Below are 12935 nucleotides of genomic sequence, written 5' to 3' on the forward strand. Positions count from 1 at the left end.
GACATTGTTTCAGAGTATATGACCCGAACTTTTCTTCTCGTGGAAAATCTCCTTGTATCCGCACCGCATGTATAGCGAATATAAATGTCTATCAGAAACGACGGACCTATACAATACGTTTGCCAGACGGCGCAAAGAGCGGCTCCAACATATAGGCTGCTTCCCTGATCTTCTCGTGACGACAAAAGTGATCACTACAATTCCTCTCTCTTCTGCTACATCTCTTACTGTCAGCACTTCGATCATGCATTACTCACTTACTTTCATCCAACTCCTCGCTGCTGGATCAGCGTTCGCAGCACCGCACAGCTCTTCCGCTCTTTCCCAACGCCAAAGCAACATCAGCTCCCTCAACGATGAATTCGTGGCCAGTGGAAAGCTCTACTGGGGCACCGCCGCAGACGCCGGCACCCTCTCCGAGACCCAAAACGCCGCCATCATCAAGTCCGACTTTGGCCAACTGACGCCCGAGAACTCGATGAAATGGGACGCGACCGAGCCCACGCAAGGAACCTTCACATTCGACGGTGCAGACACTCTCGTCGATTTCGCTACGCAGAATGGCAAGCTTCTGCGTGGGCATACACTTGTCTGGCATTCGCAACTGCCTAGTTGGGTGGAAGCCATCACTGACCCGGAGACTCTGACGAGTGTGATTCAGAATCATGTCACTGAGCTTGCGGGGCGGTATAAGGGCAAGATCTATGCGTGGGATGTGGTCAATGAGATTTTTGATGAGGATGGGACGTTGCGTGAGTCGGTGTTCTCGAATGTTCTTGGGGAGGAGTTTGTGAGCATTGCTTTTAAGGCTGCTAAGGAGGCTGTGAGTACAACATATTTGGTGGACGGGAGGCGCGACAACTGATAGTAATAGGACCCCGACGCTAAACTCTACATCAACGACTACAACCTCGACTCGGCTTCATACGCCAAACTGACCGGCCTCGTCAGCAAAGTCAAAGAATGGCGAGCAGCAGGTATCCCCATCGATGGCATCGGCTCCCAGACACATCTTGGGTCCGCCTGGCCAGCCTCCGATGCTACTGAAGCACGAGCAGCGCTGGCTGAAGCGGCCGACGAAGTCGCAATCACGGAGCTGGACATTGCTGGAGCGGCACCGCAGGACTACGTCGATGTTGCCAACGCGTGTTTGGCTCTGGAGAAGTGCGTGGGCATTACGAGCTGGGGTGTTTCGGACAAAGACAGCTGGAGAGATGATGAGACGCCTCTGCTGTTTGATGCGGAGTTCCAGCCTAAGGAGGCGTATGTGGCTTTGCTGGAGGCTATTTGATGGTTGTTCCAGTGTGTAGGAGGTGCTAGGACGATACCGTCCATATGATTGTCCAATCTTACAGGGTGTCTCTTCGAACAGCCAGGGTTGAGGTAAGAGACATCTCTTTGTCTTGTTGGCTCCTAAGCCGGTTATGGCTTCTTTGTTCTCACCAGCAAGCTCCCTTACAACGCCTTGAAAACGATTCTTCCCATCTGTCTTTCTCCTGTTGAAAATTCTATCATGCCGCCCAGGCCCAGAACGGTTGGAGCCTACATCGAGCACGAACAGAAATACAGGGGCCGATCCAGTACGTAACTACCTGCGTCTCTCCCCTCTACAACAAGCTGACTTGTATGAACCAGAAAATGTCGAAACAACACTACGACGAGAATGGGCAGCCAAGACCCCTCAACAGCGAAATGCCCTCGCCAAACGACTCACAGAAGCCTACAACGCCCGCACCATCGTCCGAGCACAGGAACACATAGCCCAAACCGCCCGGGACAGATTCAACGAAGGGGAGCCCTACCAGGACTACCAAACTCTCGACTTCCGCCAGCGTCTGAGTACTGCCATCACGGCATACCAGACCCTGCACGCCCACCACCAAACCGAAACACAAGCCTGGCTGAACCTCGCTCTCGAGCAGGAAAATCAGGGGCAAGCGTTGAGGTCAACCCAATCTACGAATAAACTCCACGACGATGCTGTCGCCCGCGCGAGTACATGGAATTGCTCCACTGAGATGTCGCGGATGCAAGCCCGGCTCGATCGACCACCTCTCCCGGAGTATCCTGCTGGTCGACAAAGGATGCCGGAGAAGTGGGTGAGTCGGGGGACGAAGAATGCGAGGATTAGGAGGAAGCTGCTCACGGAGTCTGCGAATGGGAGGGTGGGGTTGAGACCGCAAAATGCTGGGGATGGGACGTGGTTTGCGCAGAGATTGATGGCGGGTGGGCAGGCGCGGGTGGCGGTTTGGTTGAGTGTGGACGATAACAACAGGATCGTTGATGTAAGTATCCTCTTCGTCTTCTCGTGACGGAGGTAGCTAGATACTGATGAACGTTGTCATAGACTCGCCCGCAAAGAAAACTTCTTCAACTCCGGGACCTGGTTCGACGCGCGGAAATTCAGCGGGGACGTGCAGGACGAGAACGAAAGAGTCCCCTGGGAGATCCTCACGCACGAGGCGGTGGCGAACGTGCGGGGGCTCGAGGGCGTTGTGCGGCTGTATGAGCATTCGAGGAGGAGGTGGATTGATAATGAGGCGAGGAAATATACCATGTTCCTCGAGTGGTTTCCCTTTGGTGATTTGGGGGATCTCATTGTTGGGTATAGGGGTAATGAGCTGAGGATTCCGGAGCCGTTTATTTGGTACTGTGCGGAAAGTCTGGCCAAGTGCGTGTTGGCGATGGAGAAGGGGCATATCGATCACAACCGGAATGGCAAGGAGAACGGCTGGAGGGGTATCGTGCATCGCGATATGAAGCCCACGAATGTCTTCCTCTCGAATCCGACGACGGGGTACTATCCTCGCTATCCACGTCCCGCTGTGGGTGACTTCGGCTTTGGAATTCGCACACCACCAGACGACCCTCTGAATCCTTCTTGGCTGAGAGGGAATGGGACGGAAGGCTACAGGGCGCCGGAGAGCTATAGCTGGGTTGATCGTGATTCTGGTCGAGCAGTTGATCAGAATGTGCAGATTCGCTCGGCGACGGATGTCTATGGTATCGGTATGATCCTTTATTGTCTGGTGAAGCAAGAGCCTAGTCCAACGCAGCCGCTGTGGCTAGGGAATGGAGAGACCGATACGACTCTCAGCTTCGACGATGAGGATCGGCTGGTGTATTCGCATCATTTGCTCGAGATTGTGCAGGTTTGTCTTAGCTTTAGGCCGAACAAGCGTCCGACACCGAGTGAGTTGTTGGATTTGGTTGAGTTTTATACCAAGGATTATGATGCGTATACGCCGGATGGGGAGGTCAATCCTCATACGCGAGGGATGGCTGATATGTTCGGTGATGTTGACGAGGAGGTGCAGGCTGTGAATCGATTGGATTATGGCCAGGATGCGTATCGTATTGGCTTGGAAAGAGGGCAGCTTGCGAATGAGCTGTAACACCATGTCGAGCGGCAGTCGAAACAGTGGGATCTTGGCTAGAAATGACCCGAGAGGAGGAACATCGGTGCTGGCAATCGTAATTTGATTCTGTCATACGATATCAAGACACTATACAAGGATGTGAATAAGACTCAAATGGTCCGTCTAGATCTGGCGTTTTCCCCCTTGCCATATGAATCTGCGGTCAGTGTGCCGCCCATGTTCCAGTGCGCTATGCAAAACAAATAGGTATCAAAAAGGAAAGTCGTAACGATCATGCTTTCTCGACTCTTCGTCTGTCGGTTCGTTTGGGTAATGTCCATGGTACCGCACATATGATCTGATCAAAAACGTTAGCATGGCCCTGGCCTGTTGGAGGTGGATCCGACTCACCTCGCCCTCACTATATGCCCAAAAATACACCACCACGCCGATCAAGTAGTACAGCGCGGGATTCGTCGCCTGGTAGATGAGGACGCTCGATAGACTGGCCAAGGGCAGCCACATCAATCGCACCTCCATACTTCGATGGATCGACGTCCCCGCGAGATATTTGAGGGGCCATTCGTACGCCAGCGATATAATGCCGATGACGAGATTGATGATTTGGAGGATGGGGACGGGTTTCACGGCGAGATCAAAGTTCTTGGTGAGGAAGTCGAAGAAGAATTTGGGCCAGAAGAAGCCTTCTAGTGCGGCGGCGATTTGATCTGTGGAGAGTTCAGTCAGGATATGGTGTATGATGCGCGCAAGTTGTAACGTACATGCTGCCGCCGTCATACATATCAGACGGGCCCAGTGATTCTTGATCAACTTGCCCATGATGCGCAGACTCTCGAGTCCAGGCGATATGGGCAGGCGTTGTAGTAGAAGTTATGGCTACCGCCTCAATCGTCGCAAGCGCATGATCCACGGAAGAAAGCAGGTCAAGAACGGCAGAGCGAGAAGTGGCGGGAGTATGTAGGCCAGCTCTTTAGAAGCGGTTGTGATGGGGGATCGCGAGGGCGTTGTGGTCAAGAGGGCCAGACGTGATGACGAGCAAAGTACAGAAGGGAAAAGGTGGTTTTCTGCAGAGTGATAGTGGAAGCGAAGCTGCGAACCTACACCAAGAACGAGGTGGCATGCCCAACGAGGCGGCACCGAGAGATGGGAAAGGGCAGGGAGCTAGCCATGCCCATGGGCTGACCGTCACAAGCCCCGATCTGGCCGGATTGGGAGCTGACGAGTGCATTGTGGCAGATGCGGTGGGCAGCGAGGGTGCAGATTCAAGACCTCTAAGCGCCGCGTTGGAGCGAATGAAGTCGGGTGAAGACGAGGCCGAGACTTGACGCTGGAGGCGGAGGCAGTGATTGGCTGGTCGGGGACACGGCTTCCTCCCGGCACTCAATCTGGGGCGCTTGACGAGTGCTTGGGAGCAGCGCAATCTTTCCCGCTCACACAACTCTGCCGTCGACGCGCATCTCGAGGGTGAGGTCATGCTTCAGTCGTCGTTACCCATATCCTGGGACCCAGTCGTTATTGCTACTGCGAGCGAGCGGCACAGCAAAACAGTCGTTGCTGCAAGCCATTTTAAGAACCCAATTCTCCGCACCACACCCAATCAACATTCACTCACCCGCCAAGTCATGCTAGCGCCGGCGCGTATATGAAGTTCAGGGTGCAGCAGACCCGGCTCGCCCCGCTGCCATGCAGGCACACGATACTGCGCTTGCACAACGCCCACTCATGCTGTCGGGAGGCCTTTGAGCTTTCTGAGAGGCTGGACAGTCGTGCAGACTTGCGCCTGGAGCGGCTCTAGGATCGCTGTCACGCAGGTGAGGTTGCTCTTCTTGGTGCTCGGTTGCTTCGGGTGGTGTGGTCATGGCCGTGCCATGTGTTCGAGAGGCTTGGGTAGGTGATGTGAGTTCGTTCTTGGGGTTCTATTTGCGACTTCTTGTTGTTCTTTGCAGTCTGGAAAGATCCCATCACAAGTGAGCGGTATCCCTCAGTATCTTTCTCCTTCCTCAGCGCGAGCTGGTCGTCTTGGATTTCTCCACCCGCGATTACAAGAGAAGGAAAATTGACTTATACTACGATATGAATTGGCGATAAAGGAAGGCATCTGAGAAGGAATCTCTCTTGCTGCTGGACAGCTCGAATCGACGAACCAGTCGCACCTTGCAGGTGAGACACCTCACCTGGGGATCATTCGAATAGAACAACCACAATGGCGGTACCGCAGAGAAAGTCATGGCTGGCCGCGCAGTTCACCACACGAAAGTTGATCTTCTACATCCTCTTCCACGGACTACACATCTTGCTCTTCATTATCGGCTGGTACGTCCAAGCGAATGACCAGCGCCTCGCACCCCTCAATACCCTGGAGTTCAGTGTGTGGTTCTCAAGAGGTGCTGGACTGAACCTCTCCGTCGACACAATGATCATCCTCTTCCCCATGTGCAGGAACATCCTCAAAGTCATACGGCCAAAGATCAGATGGCTTCCCTTGGACGAGAGCCAGTGGTTTCACCGACAATGCGCATACAGCATGCTCATGTGGACGATCGTACATGTCAGCGCACACTATGTCAACTTCTTCAACGTGGAAAGGTCGCAAGTGCGAAAAGAGGCGGCGGTGCAAATCCACTACATGCAGGCAGGAGGAATCACAGGACATGTCATGCTGCTATGCATGCTGCTCATGTTCACGACTGCGCACGCCAAGATCCGACAGCAGAGCTACGAGACGTTCTGGTATACGCATCACTTGTTCATCCCTTTTCTGCTGGCGATGTATACGCATGCCACAGGATGCTTCGTTCGTGATTCGCTCGAGCCGTACTCTCCGTTTGCGGGACACAACTTCTGGAATCATTGCATTGGATATGAGGGCTGGCGATGGGAGCTTGTCGGAGGTGGACTCTACTTGTGTGAGCGGCTGTACCGGGAGATTCGAGCAAGGCGGCAGACGGAGATCATCAAGATCGTGAAGCATCCATACGGTGAGTCGAATCGAGATTGAGGCGAGTTCTATCTCACTGACTATCTCCAGACGCCGTAGAGATCCAATTCCGCAAACCCAGCATGCGGTACAAGGCCGGGCAATGGCTCTTCATCAACGTGCCCTCTGTCAGCCAAAACCAATGGCACCCTTTTACAATCACCTCCTGCCCCTTCGACCCCTACATCAGCATCCACGTCCGTCAAGTCGGAGACTTCACACGAGCACTTGCCAACGCCCTCGGAGCAGGACCAGAGCAACAAAAGCTGTACGACGAACTGGATCCCATGGGAATGTACGAAGTCGCGCTCCAAAACGGCCAGGAGATGCCGAAACTTCGAATCGACGGGCCTTATGGAGCGCCCGCAGAGGACGTTTTCGACAACGAGATCGCCATCCTCATCGGAACCGGTATTGGCGTGACACCCTGGTCAGCGATCTTGAAGAGCATCTGGCACATGCGATTGTCGCCCAACCCACCGAAGCGATTACGCCGAGTCGAGTTCATCTGGGTCTGCAAGGACACGACTTCCTTCGAATGGTTCCAAGCCCTCCTCTCCAGCTTGGAAGCGCAGAGTATGAGCATGAGCGGAGGTGTGGGCCAACAGGAGTTCTTGCGCATCCACACATACCTCACGCAGAGGATGGACGCGGACACGGCACAGAATATCGTGCTGAATTCGGTGGGAACCGATAAGGATCCTCTCACGGAGCTCAATAGCAGGACAAATTTCGGGCGTCCGGATTTCAATCGTTTGCTTGTGGCCATGAGGGAAGGGATCCTGAATCAGTCGTACATCGCCGGTCTCGATCGCGGAGGCAGGACTGATGTCGGTGTGTACTTCTGTGGTCCTAATGTTGCCGCAAGGGATATCAAGAAGGCGTGTAAGGAGGCGACGGTTCGACAGGTGAACTTCCGGTTCTGGAAAGAGCATTTCTGATTTCTGATTGCTGCTTGTATAGTTGTGCTGGGCGCTGTTACGATGTGATGAGAATTAGATACCTTGGGCTCTTGTTGGTTGGCTTTTTGAGATGGGTATCATGATATATGTACAATGTACTCCTTCATCAACGCAGTTTTGTCTGTCCGCTCTTGCGCCTGGTGCCCAGTGCTTGTAACACATTGAAGAAGTACAGCTCTCATCTCTTCTCAGAGCGCTCATTCGGGGCCGTCGGCGCTCCATCAAGTGTCTCTTGTCCCTATGCAGAGCCACCCCATCCCTTGCAAACGCCCAAGACGTCAGCCTCTCCCTATCGCACACATCACAGAACAAGCTCTTTCACCAGCTAGCCACTGCCTCATATTTCATCTCATCTCCTATCTCAACATCCCACCACCAACACCCCCCTGTCTCTGCGCCGCCTCTCCCTGCATCTTCTCAGACACCTTGATATTGACTTCGAAGAACTTGGCCACGCAGCGGTCGAGGCAGACGGATTCGCCCTTGTTCAGGTCGCCTTCGCGGTATTGCGGTTGGATGCATTTCTTCGTGCAGGTGTCGACTAGTCTGATGCGGGAGATGGTCAGTTGGGATCGAAGAGGCACTTGATGGTGGTGGTTGGGTGGACGCACTGGTTGAACATGTTGGAGACCATTTCGATCTCGGCTTCTGCTGCTGCGATCTTTTCCGCTGAGGAGGGTTGGGGGCGTTGGCCGCCGAAGAGGAAGGACATTGTGGGCGGTTGTTGAAGTTTTTGGCTCAGGAATTGGTTGCGGTTCGATGCTGCTCGCCGGGTGGTGTAATTTGTTGCTCGGTCGATGGTTTTGGTGTTTGTAGTGAGGTAGATGTAGATCCTGGAAGCTGGGCACGAGACTGACAGCGGGAAGCTTGGACCAGCGAATGAAACATCACTTTGCCTGCGAGCTGCACTTTGAATACATCACCATCAAACACGAATTCTATGGACTGCTCCATGCTGCCCTTTGATGATGGCTCGACCGTCCACGCTCACACGAGACGTGTCGCCGCCACCATTGCGGAAGTTCTCGACTATAAATACAGCGCCGCCTGAAGAGGACAATACAGAGCCCAGGGATCCGACACTGGCAGCCATTGAAGCTGGACAGGTCGAAATTCGAGATCATCTCGACTATTTTGTACAGAAGTTATCGGCAGTCTCCAGGTCATGCTCTACGCCGAGGATGAACTTCGAGAGCTTCCAAGATTTGTACAAACGCAACCAGCACAGCAAAGGCCGGCACTTCGTAATTCATCAACATGACCACCCCATCTCAGGTATCGAGTAGCAATGTCTGCGAGAAGGAACCAAGAACTGACGAAGGTAAGGCGTGCATTATGATCTTCGATTGCAATTCTCTGAATCTAGCGCTGTCTCCTTTGCCATACCGTATGGCCTGCCTGGCAATCCGAACTCGAGCAGGCCCAACAGAATGGCAATAGAGACCAGAGTGCATAACCTATGGGTAGGTCTATGGAAATACTCCGCTGCCATCTTCTGTCTTCTCAGCACCAAACTCGGTTGAACTGACAAAACCAGAACAACATCATCGAATCTGCTTCTCATGCCACAGGATCACTTCTCATCTGGGATATTGGAGAGTATGAGGTTCTTCCGCGCGCAGAGAAGCAACAGAAGATGACGGATGATGAAGCATCGGAGGACGAAGATACACTGGCGAGCAACGCAGACGCGCAGAGTGAACGTCTCTGCAGCGCGTTTCGTTCACGTCATATCAAACTTCGTTTATGTGGGAGGAAACTGCCGGAGAATTATGTGGTCTCCTTGAGGCTTTCGTCTGCGAATGACAGGAGTGCACAGCCTCGAAAACCAAAACATAAGCGACGGCGAACAGACCCTGCTCGAAATGCTGCAAAGTCCAATGCTCCTACAAGTGATAATGAGTCTGATACAGCGTCGACGCTAGAACCTGCCGATGGAGAGACTGTTATCGAGGAAGAAGATCTGGCCGTGGCGCAGGCCTCAGAGGGCGAAGAAGATACGACTATCCGCGCCAACAATGCTTATACCGGATCCCTCAACACGATCGGCTCCGTTCACCAGCGACACTGGTTCTTGACCTTGGACAGAACAGCGTCCGGATTTCGCAAATCTCGTCGTGGATCAGACGCAGGCCGATGGATTGGAGAGTGGGAGCCTTTCTACGTTATGGGACGTGACCACGAAGCGAGCGTGATCACCGGAAGGACGGCCGACGAAGTCATGGCTGATGAAGGTGTTGAGAAGTTTGTTGGCAGGAAGATGTGGAGGGCAATAGTCGAGTGAGGGCGACTCCAGAGACAATCATGTCGGTCTCCGAAACTGGCAAGCATTTGTTGAATCTGGTCCTCGCCGTCTCTTCATCTCGAGGTGTGCTTCTGAAATTTCAGTCACCAGAAAAAGGAAATGCCACGGGCTATGAGATTAGCGTTGGACCAGGAATGTTATACCTCATTTTCTGCACCGGGTCAAGGTCATCAGAAGACATCAGTGCTTGTCCTGTTCCTGAGATGGATCAGGGTTGATACTATGGAACAGCAGCATTGACCGCAGCAAGGCTCCTGACCTAAACTTCTGATTATGCTCTATACCACGTATGAGAATCAATATTGAAAAGCGTTCCAAACGTCGAATCAAACCAGTCGGCTATTCCACACGCGAAACAATGGCGGGATCGGGTGAATGATGGGTACCGCGCTGCAGCCTTGGCGGGGCAGGCTCAGCATGCAATCGTCACTTCCCAGCCACGTTCCAGGTTGTGGTTGTTTATTGTCCCCACTGCCTGCCCGACACCACCCTCCCATCCCTGCGCCTCTCCCTAAAATCTTCCGCGACTAGCACCACTCGTCGGTGCGAGCGCGGGAGATGAACGACATATCAGGAACAGATACCTCTGCATCATGGCTAACGACGACGACCACGACCGCGCCATCGACATCCACTCATTCCTGGAACAAAGCAGCGCCTTAACGCCCAGCATTCCGGCGACGCGGGCGAACGTGACCTGCTGCTGTGGTAACGAGGCCTGCGCGTACCTCAAGCACAACCAGAGCGCCCTCGACGGCTTGGAACGAGATGTGTGTACTGCCGCCCAGCTGGGCAAGGTAAGTTTGGTTGTCTCATTTGCCGCGCCGTCCTTGCGACACCGAACGTCACTTCGCCTCGCCGCCCTCCGCCAGTCTACGGTGCTCCTGCGCCATGGTCGTCTGCGTCGAGCGTTGTGGCCGGGACAGTTGGGCCAAGATGTCGTCGCCGACAAATCTTGCGCGGTCAAGCGAAGGTCCATCGTCGCTGATGTTTTCATTGCAGGCGCTTTTGATGCGACATGAGGCATACATCGCCGACTCTGAAAAAGAACGCAAGGCTATGACCGCGCACATCGAGATGTTGGAAACGGAGAAGAAGGAACTGGAGCAGAAGAATGCGAACGCCATCGAAGAGAACCGTAATCTACTGGACCAGCTGGAGAATCTCAATGGCGCCGTAGCCGAATCAGATACACAGGTCACGAATCTACAGGCGACTCTACGATCGACGCAGCAGGAACTACAGAAGCTGTCTTACCTCGCTGCCCGAACAGAGAAGTTGGAGCAACAATTGGTAGAGTTTGAGAGGGAGCAGGTTTCCTGGCATTCTACACTGGAAGAGAAAGAGACTGCCAAGAAGTCCGCGCTCAGAAGATGGCAGCAGGCCGAGCGTACGCTTGCTGATCTGCAGGATGAGATGGAGCGTATTGAGAAAGAAGCAAAGGAAGAAAAGGAACGGCATGTGGAGGTCGTAGGCCGCATGGAACGGAGACACGCCGTGGAGAGGGAACTAGACTCGGCGGCTGGCAGGCTCAAAGGTGCGGCAGCCTTGAAGAATGGAACTACAGAGGGCAGTGGCCCGAATGTCGTGTCCCACTTCGTGAAAGACATTCTGCAGGACAATGCGAATCTCCAGATGGGCATCGTCGAGCTGCGTGATATGCTGCATACTTCCAACGAAGAGGTTGAGACCTTGAGGAAACAGCTTTCCCTTCACCAGCCTGTCGTCACTGAGGCGGACATTGAACAACCAACTCCGACACCAGCTGCCCGGCCACACCTTAAGGAGGAGATGAGAAGGGCGACTGCTTCCGAGCTACACGTCCATCACCATTATCATGCACCTTCTTCAGCTCCAAAGACCGCTTTACGAAAGCCCAAGAAGAAACGATACGGCGCTCTCACCCCTGGCCACTTCACTCCTCCCTCTGGTGCCAGCACTCCACGACACTCATTTTCGCCTGGCACGCCGTCCGCAGCATCTGCCATTCTCTCATCGACCGCTGCCAGTCTGCCCGAGAACGTATCCAAGAGACTGTCCATTCAGTCGAATCAAACTTACAACTCGATGCGCGAGTTCTCAGGCCCAAGCTCGCCTATGTCCACGCACCGCTCGTCTTCACTCTTCGACCGGGTCTTCAGCGATGCTGGTCAAGATTCTTCAAGGCCCAGTACACCCGAAACCGAAGAGCCCAGCTCACCAGTCTGGGCTACATCTCTCACAAAACGCTCATCGAAAGCTTCATACCATTCGCAGCAACCATCAACATCCTCTCACAAGAACAGACCTTCACTCGACTCTATCTTGGATATGAGTACCGAGAACCTACGACAATTTGAACAGCAACAAACAGCTGAGGCAGTCATTCCCGAGGAGGATGAACGAGAATGGGAAAACACCAGTTCATCGCCGAACGACGAAGAGTCGAGCGCAACCTCTCCGCTCTCTGAAGAGCTGGAGCAAGCCTTCCAGAAACGGCCCGGTCTACTCAGACGTGCGACGTCTCACGAGTCGATTCTTTCATTCTCTGGCATGGACATTCACACACTCAAATCAAGGCCGTCCCAATTGTTGACGCCCTACGGTCGTTCGTTCACACCTCAGGCATCACTGACCAGCGCCACTGCTGTCGCATCACGACCTGCCGCCATATCAAGGCCGTCACATAGCGGCGCTAGTATCCTGAGTGGCATGGCACCTTCTCCGCGTCATCCCTCAGAGCCTCGACAATCAGGCACGAAGCCGGGCTTGGGTAGCAAGGTCGGAGGCTGGGTATTTGGTCGATGGGGAGCTTCCCCCACCCCATCAGTGACGGGAGACCCTGACACAACACCGACTGCTCCAAAGATGAACCGCACAACCAGCGTCGCCTCTGGCAGCACGGCTGCCTCCAGCGAAGCTTCGCAGGACACACCTAGAAAGCCACCGAAGCAGCGACCGCCGGGTATCAACCAGTCGGGTCCAATTCTTGGCTTTGCTCCTGAGACGAAGCTCAATCACCCGCCGATTGTCAAGACAATCGACCATGATGCTCTGAAGAAAGCTTTAGGTAACTGAAGGGATGGGATTTGGATCCATTGCTTGATGTGACACGCTTGTACGATATGTTTGATACCCCATATAGCGAACGAGGCCAACGGCCATTTTCTTGTGTTGAAAGTTGTCTTTAGTGTTCTTGCGCTTTTGTCTCGTGATGGTCCAAGTCTGTGGAATGCATCAACTCATCACACGTGCCTTGGAAAGGATCAAAACGCATGTGCTCGGCCTTGAAGAGAGCAACGAGAATAGCGGCGGTCACATGTGAAAGTGGT

At 53.8% G+C, this 12935-nt stretch overlaps 7 protein-coding genes across 7 annotated transcripts; 5 read left to right on the forward strand and 2 right to left on the reverse strand.

Moving 5' to 3' along the window:
- Window positions 1–244: 244 nt before the first annotated feature.
- On the forward strand, window positions 245–1291 carry M409DRAFT_19762 (glycoside hydrolase family 10 protein; the record flags this gene model as incomplete). Its single annotated transcript, XM_033805080.1, has 2 exons — window positions 245–823; window positions 875–1291. 2 exons carry the CDS (start codon window positions 245–247, stop codon window positions 1289–1291), a joined length of 996 nt encoding a protein of 331 aa, XP_033671045.1.
- Window positions 1292–1513: 222 nt separating this feature from the next.
- M409DRAFT_19763 (uncharacterized protein) lies at window positions 1514–3395 on the forward strand (the record flags this gene model as incomplete). Its single annotated transcript, XM_033805081.1, has 4 exons — window positions 1514–1580; window positions 1636–2226; window positions 2276–2285; window positions 2348–3395. The coding sequence occupies 4 exons, from the start codon at window positions 1514–1516 to the stop codon at window positions 3393–3395; spliced, it is 1716 nt and encodes a 571-aa protein (XP_033671046.1).
- A 256-nt stretch (window positions 3396–3651) lies between these two features.
- Window positions 3652–4157, reverse strand: M409DRAFT_19764 (uncharacterized protein; the record flags this gene model as incomplete). The annotated part of the gene is made up of 3 exons (XM_033805082.1): window positions 3652–3717; window positions 3771–4087; window positions 4142–4157. 3 exons carry the CDS (start codon window positions 4155–4157, stop codon window positions 3652–3654), a joined length of 399 nt encoding a protein of 132 aa, XP_033671047.1.
- Window positions 4158–5583: 1426 nt separating this feature from the next.
- M409DRAFT_51911 (uncharacterized protein) lies at window positions 5584–7298 on the forward strand (the record flags this gene model as incomplete). The annotated part of the gene is made up of 2 exons (XM_033811934.1): window positions 5584–6358; window positions 6409–7298. The coding sequence occupies 2 exons, from the start codon at window positions 5584–5586 to the stop codon at window positions 7296–7298; spliced, it is 1665 nt and encodes a 554-aa protein (XP_033671048.1).
- A 377-nt stretch (window positions 7299–7675) lies between these two features.
- On the reverse strand, window positions 7676–8031 carry M409DRAFT_19766 (uncharacterized protein; the record flags this gene model as incomplete). The annotated part of the gene is made up of 2 exons (XM_033805083.1): window positions 7676–7865; window positions 7931–8031. 2 exons carry the CDS (start codon window positions 8029–8031, stop codon window positions 7676–7678), a joined length of 291 nt encoding a protein of 96 aa, XP_033671049.1.
- A 256-nt stretch (window positions 8032–8287) lies between these two features.
- Window positions 8288–9603, forward strand: M409DRAFT_19767 (uncharacterized protein; the record flags this gene model as incomplete). Its single annotated transcript, XM_033805084.1, has 3 exons — window positions 8288–8594; window positions 8646–8782; window positions 8857–9603. The coding sequence occupies 3 exons, from the start codon at window positions 8288–8290 to the stop codon at window positions 9601–9603; spliced, it is 1191 nt and encodes a 396-aa protein (XP_033671050.1).
- Window positions 9604–10217: 614 nt separating this feature from the next.
- Window positions 10218–12681, forward strand: M409DRAFT_19768 (uncharacterized protein; the record flags this gene model as incomplete). Its single annotated transcript, XM_033805085.1, has 2 exons — window positions 10218–10421; window positions 10627–12681. 2 exons carry the CDS (start codon window positions 10218–10220, stop codon window positions 12679–12681), a joined length of 2259 nt encoding a protein of 752 aa, XP_033671051.1.
- Between the last annotated feature and the right edge of the window lie 254 nt (window positions 12682–12935).

Source organism: Zasmidium cellare, assembly GCF_010093935.1.
Source record: "Zasmidium cellare ATCC 36951 unplaced genomic scaffold M409scaffold_8, whole genome shotgun sequence".
In the NCBI taxonomy this organism is placed as follows: Eukaryota; Fungi; Ascomycota; class Dothideomycetes; order Mycosphaerellales; family Mycosphaerellaceae; genus Zasmidium; species Zasmidium cellare.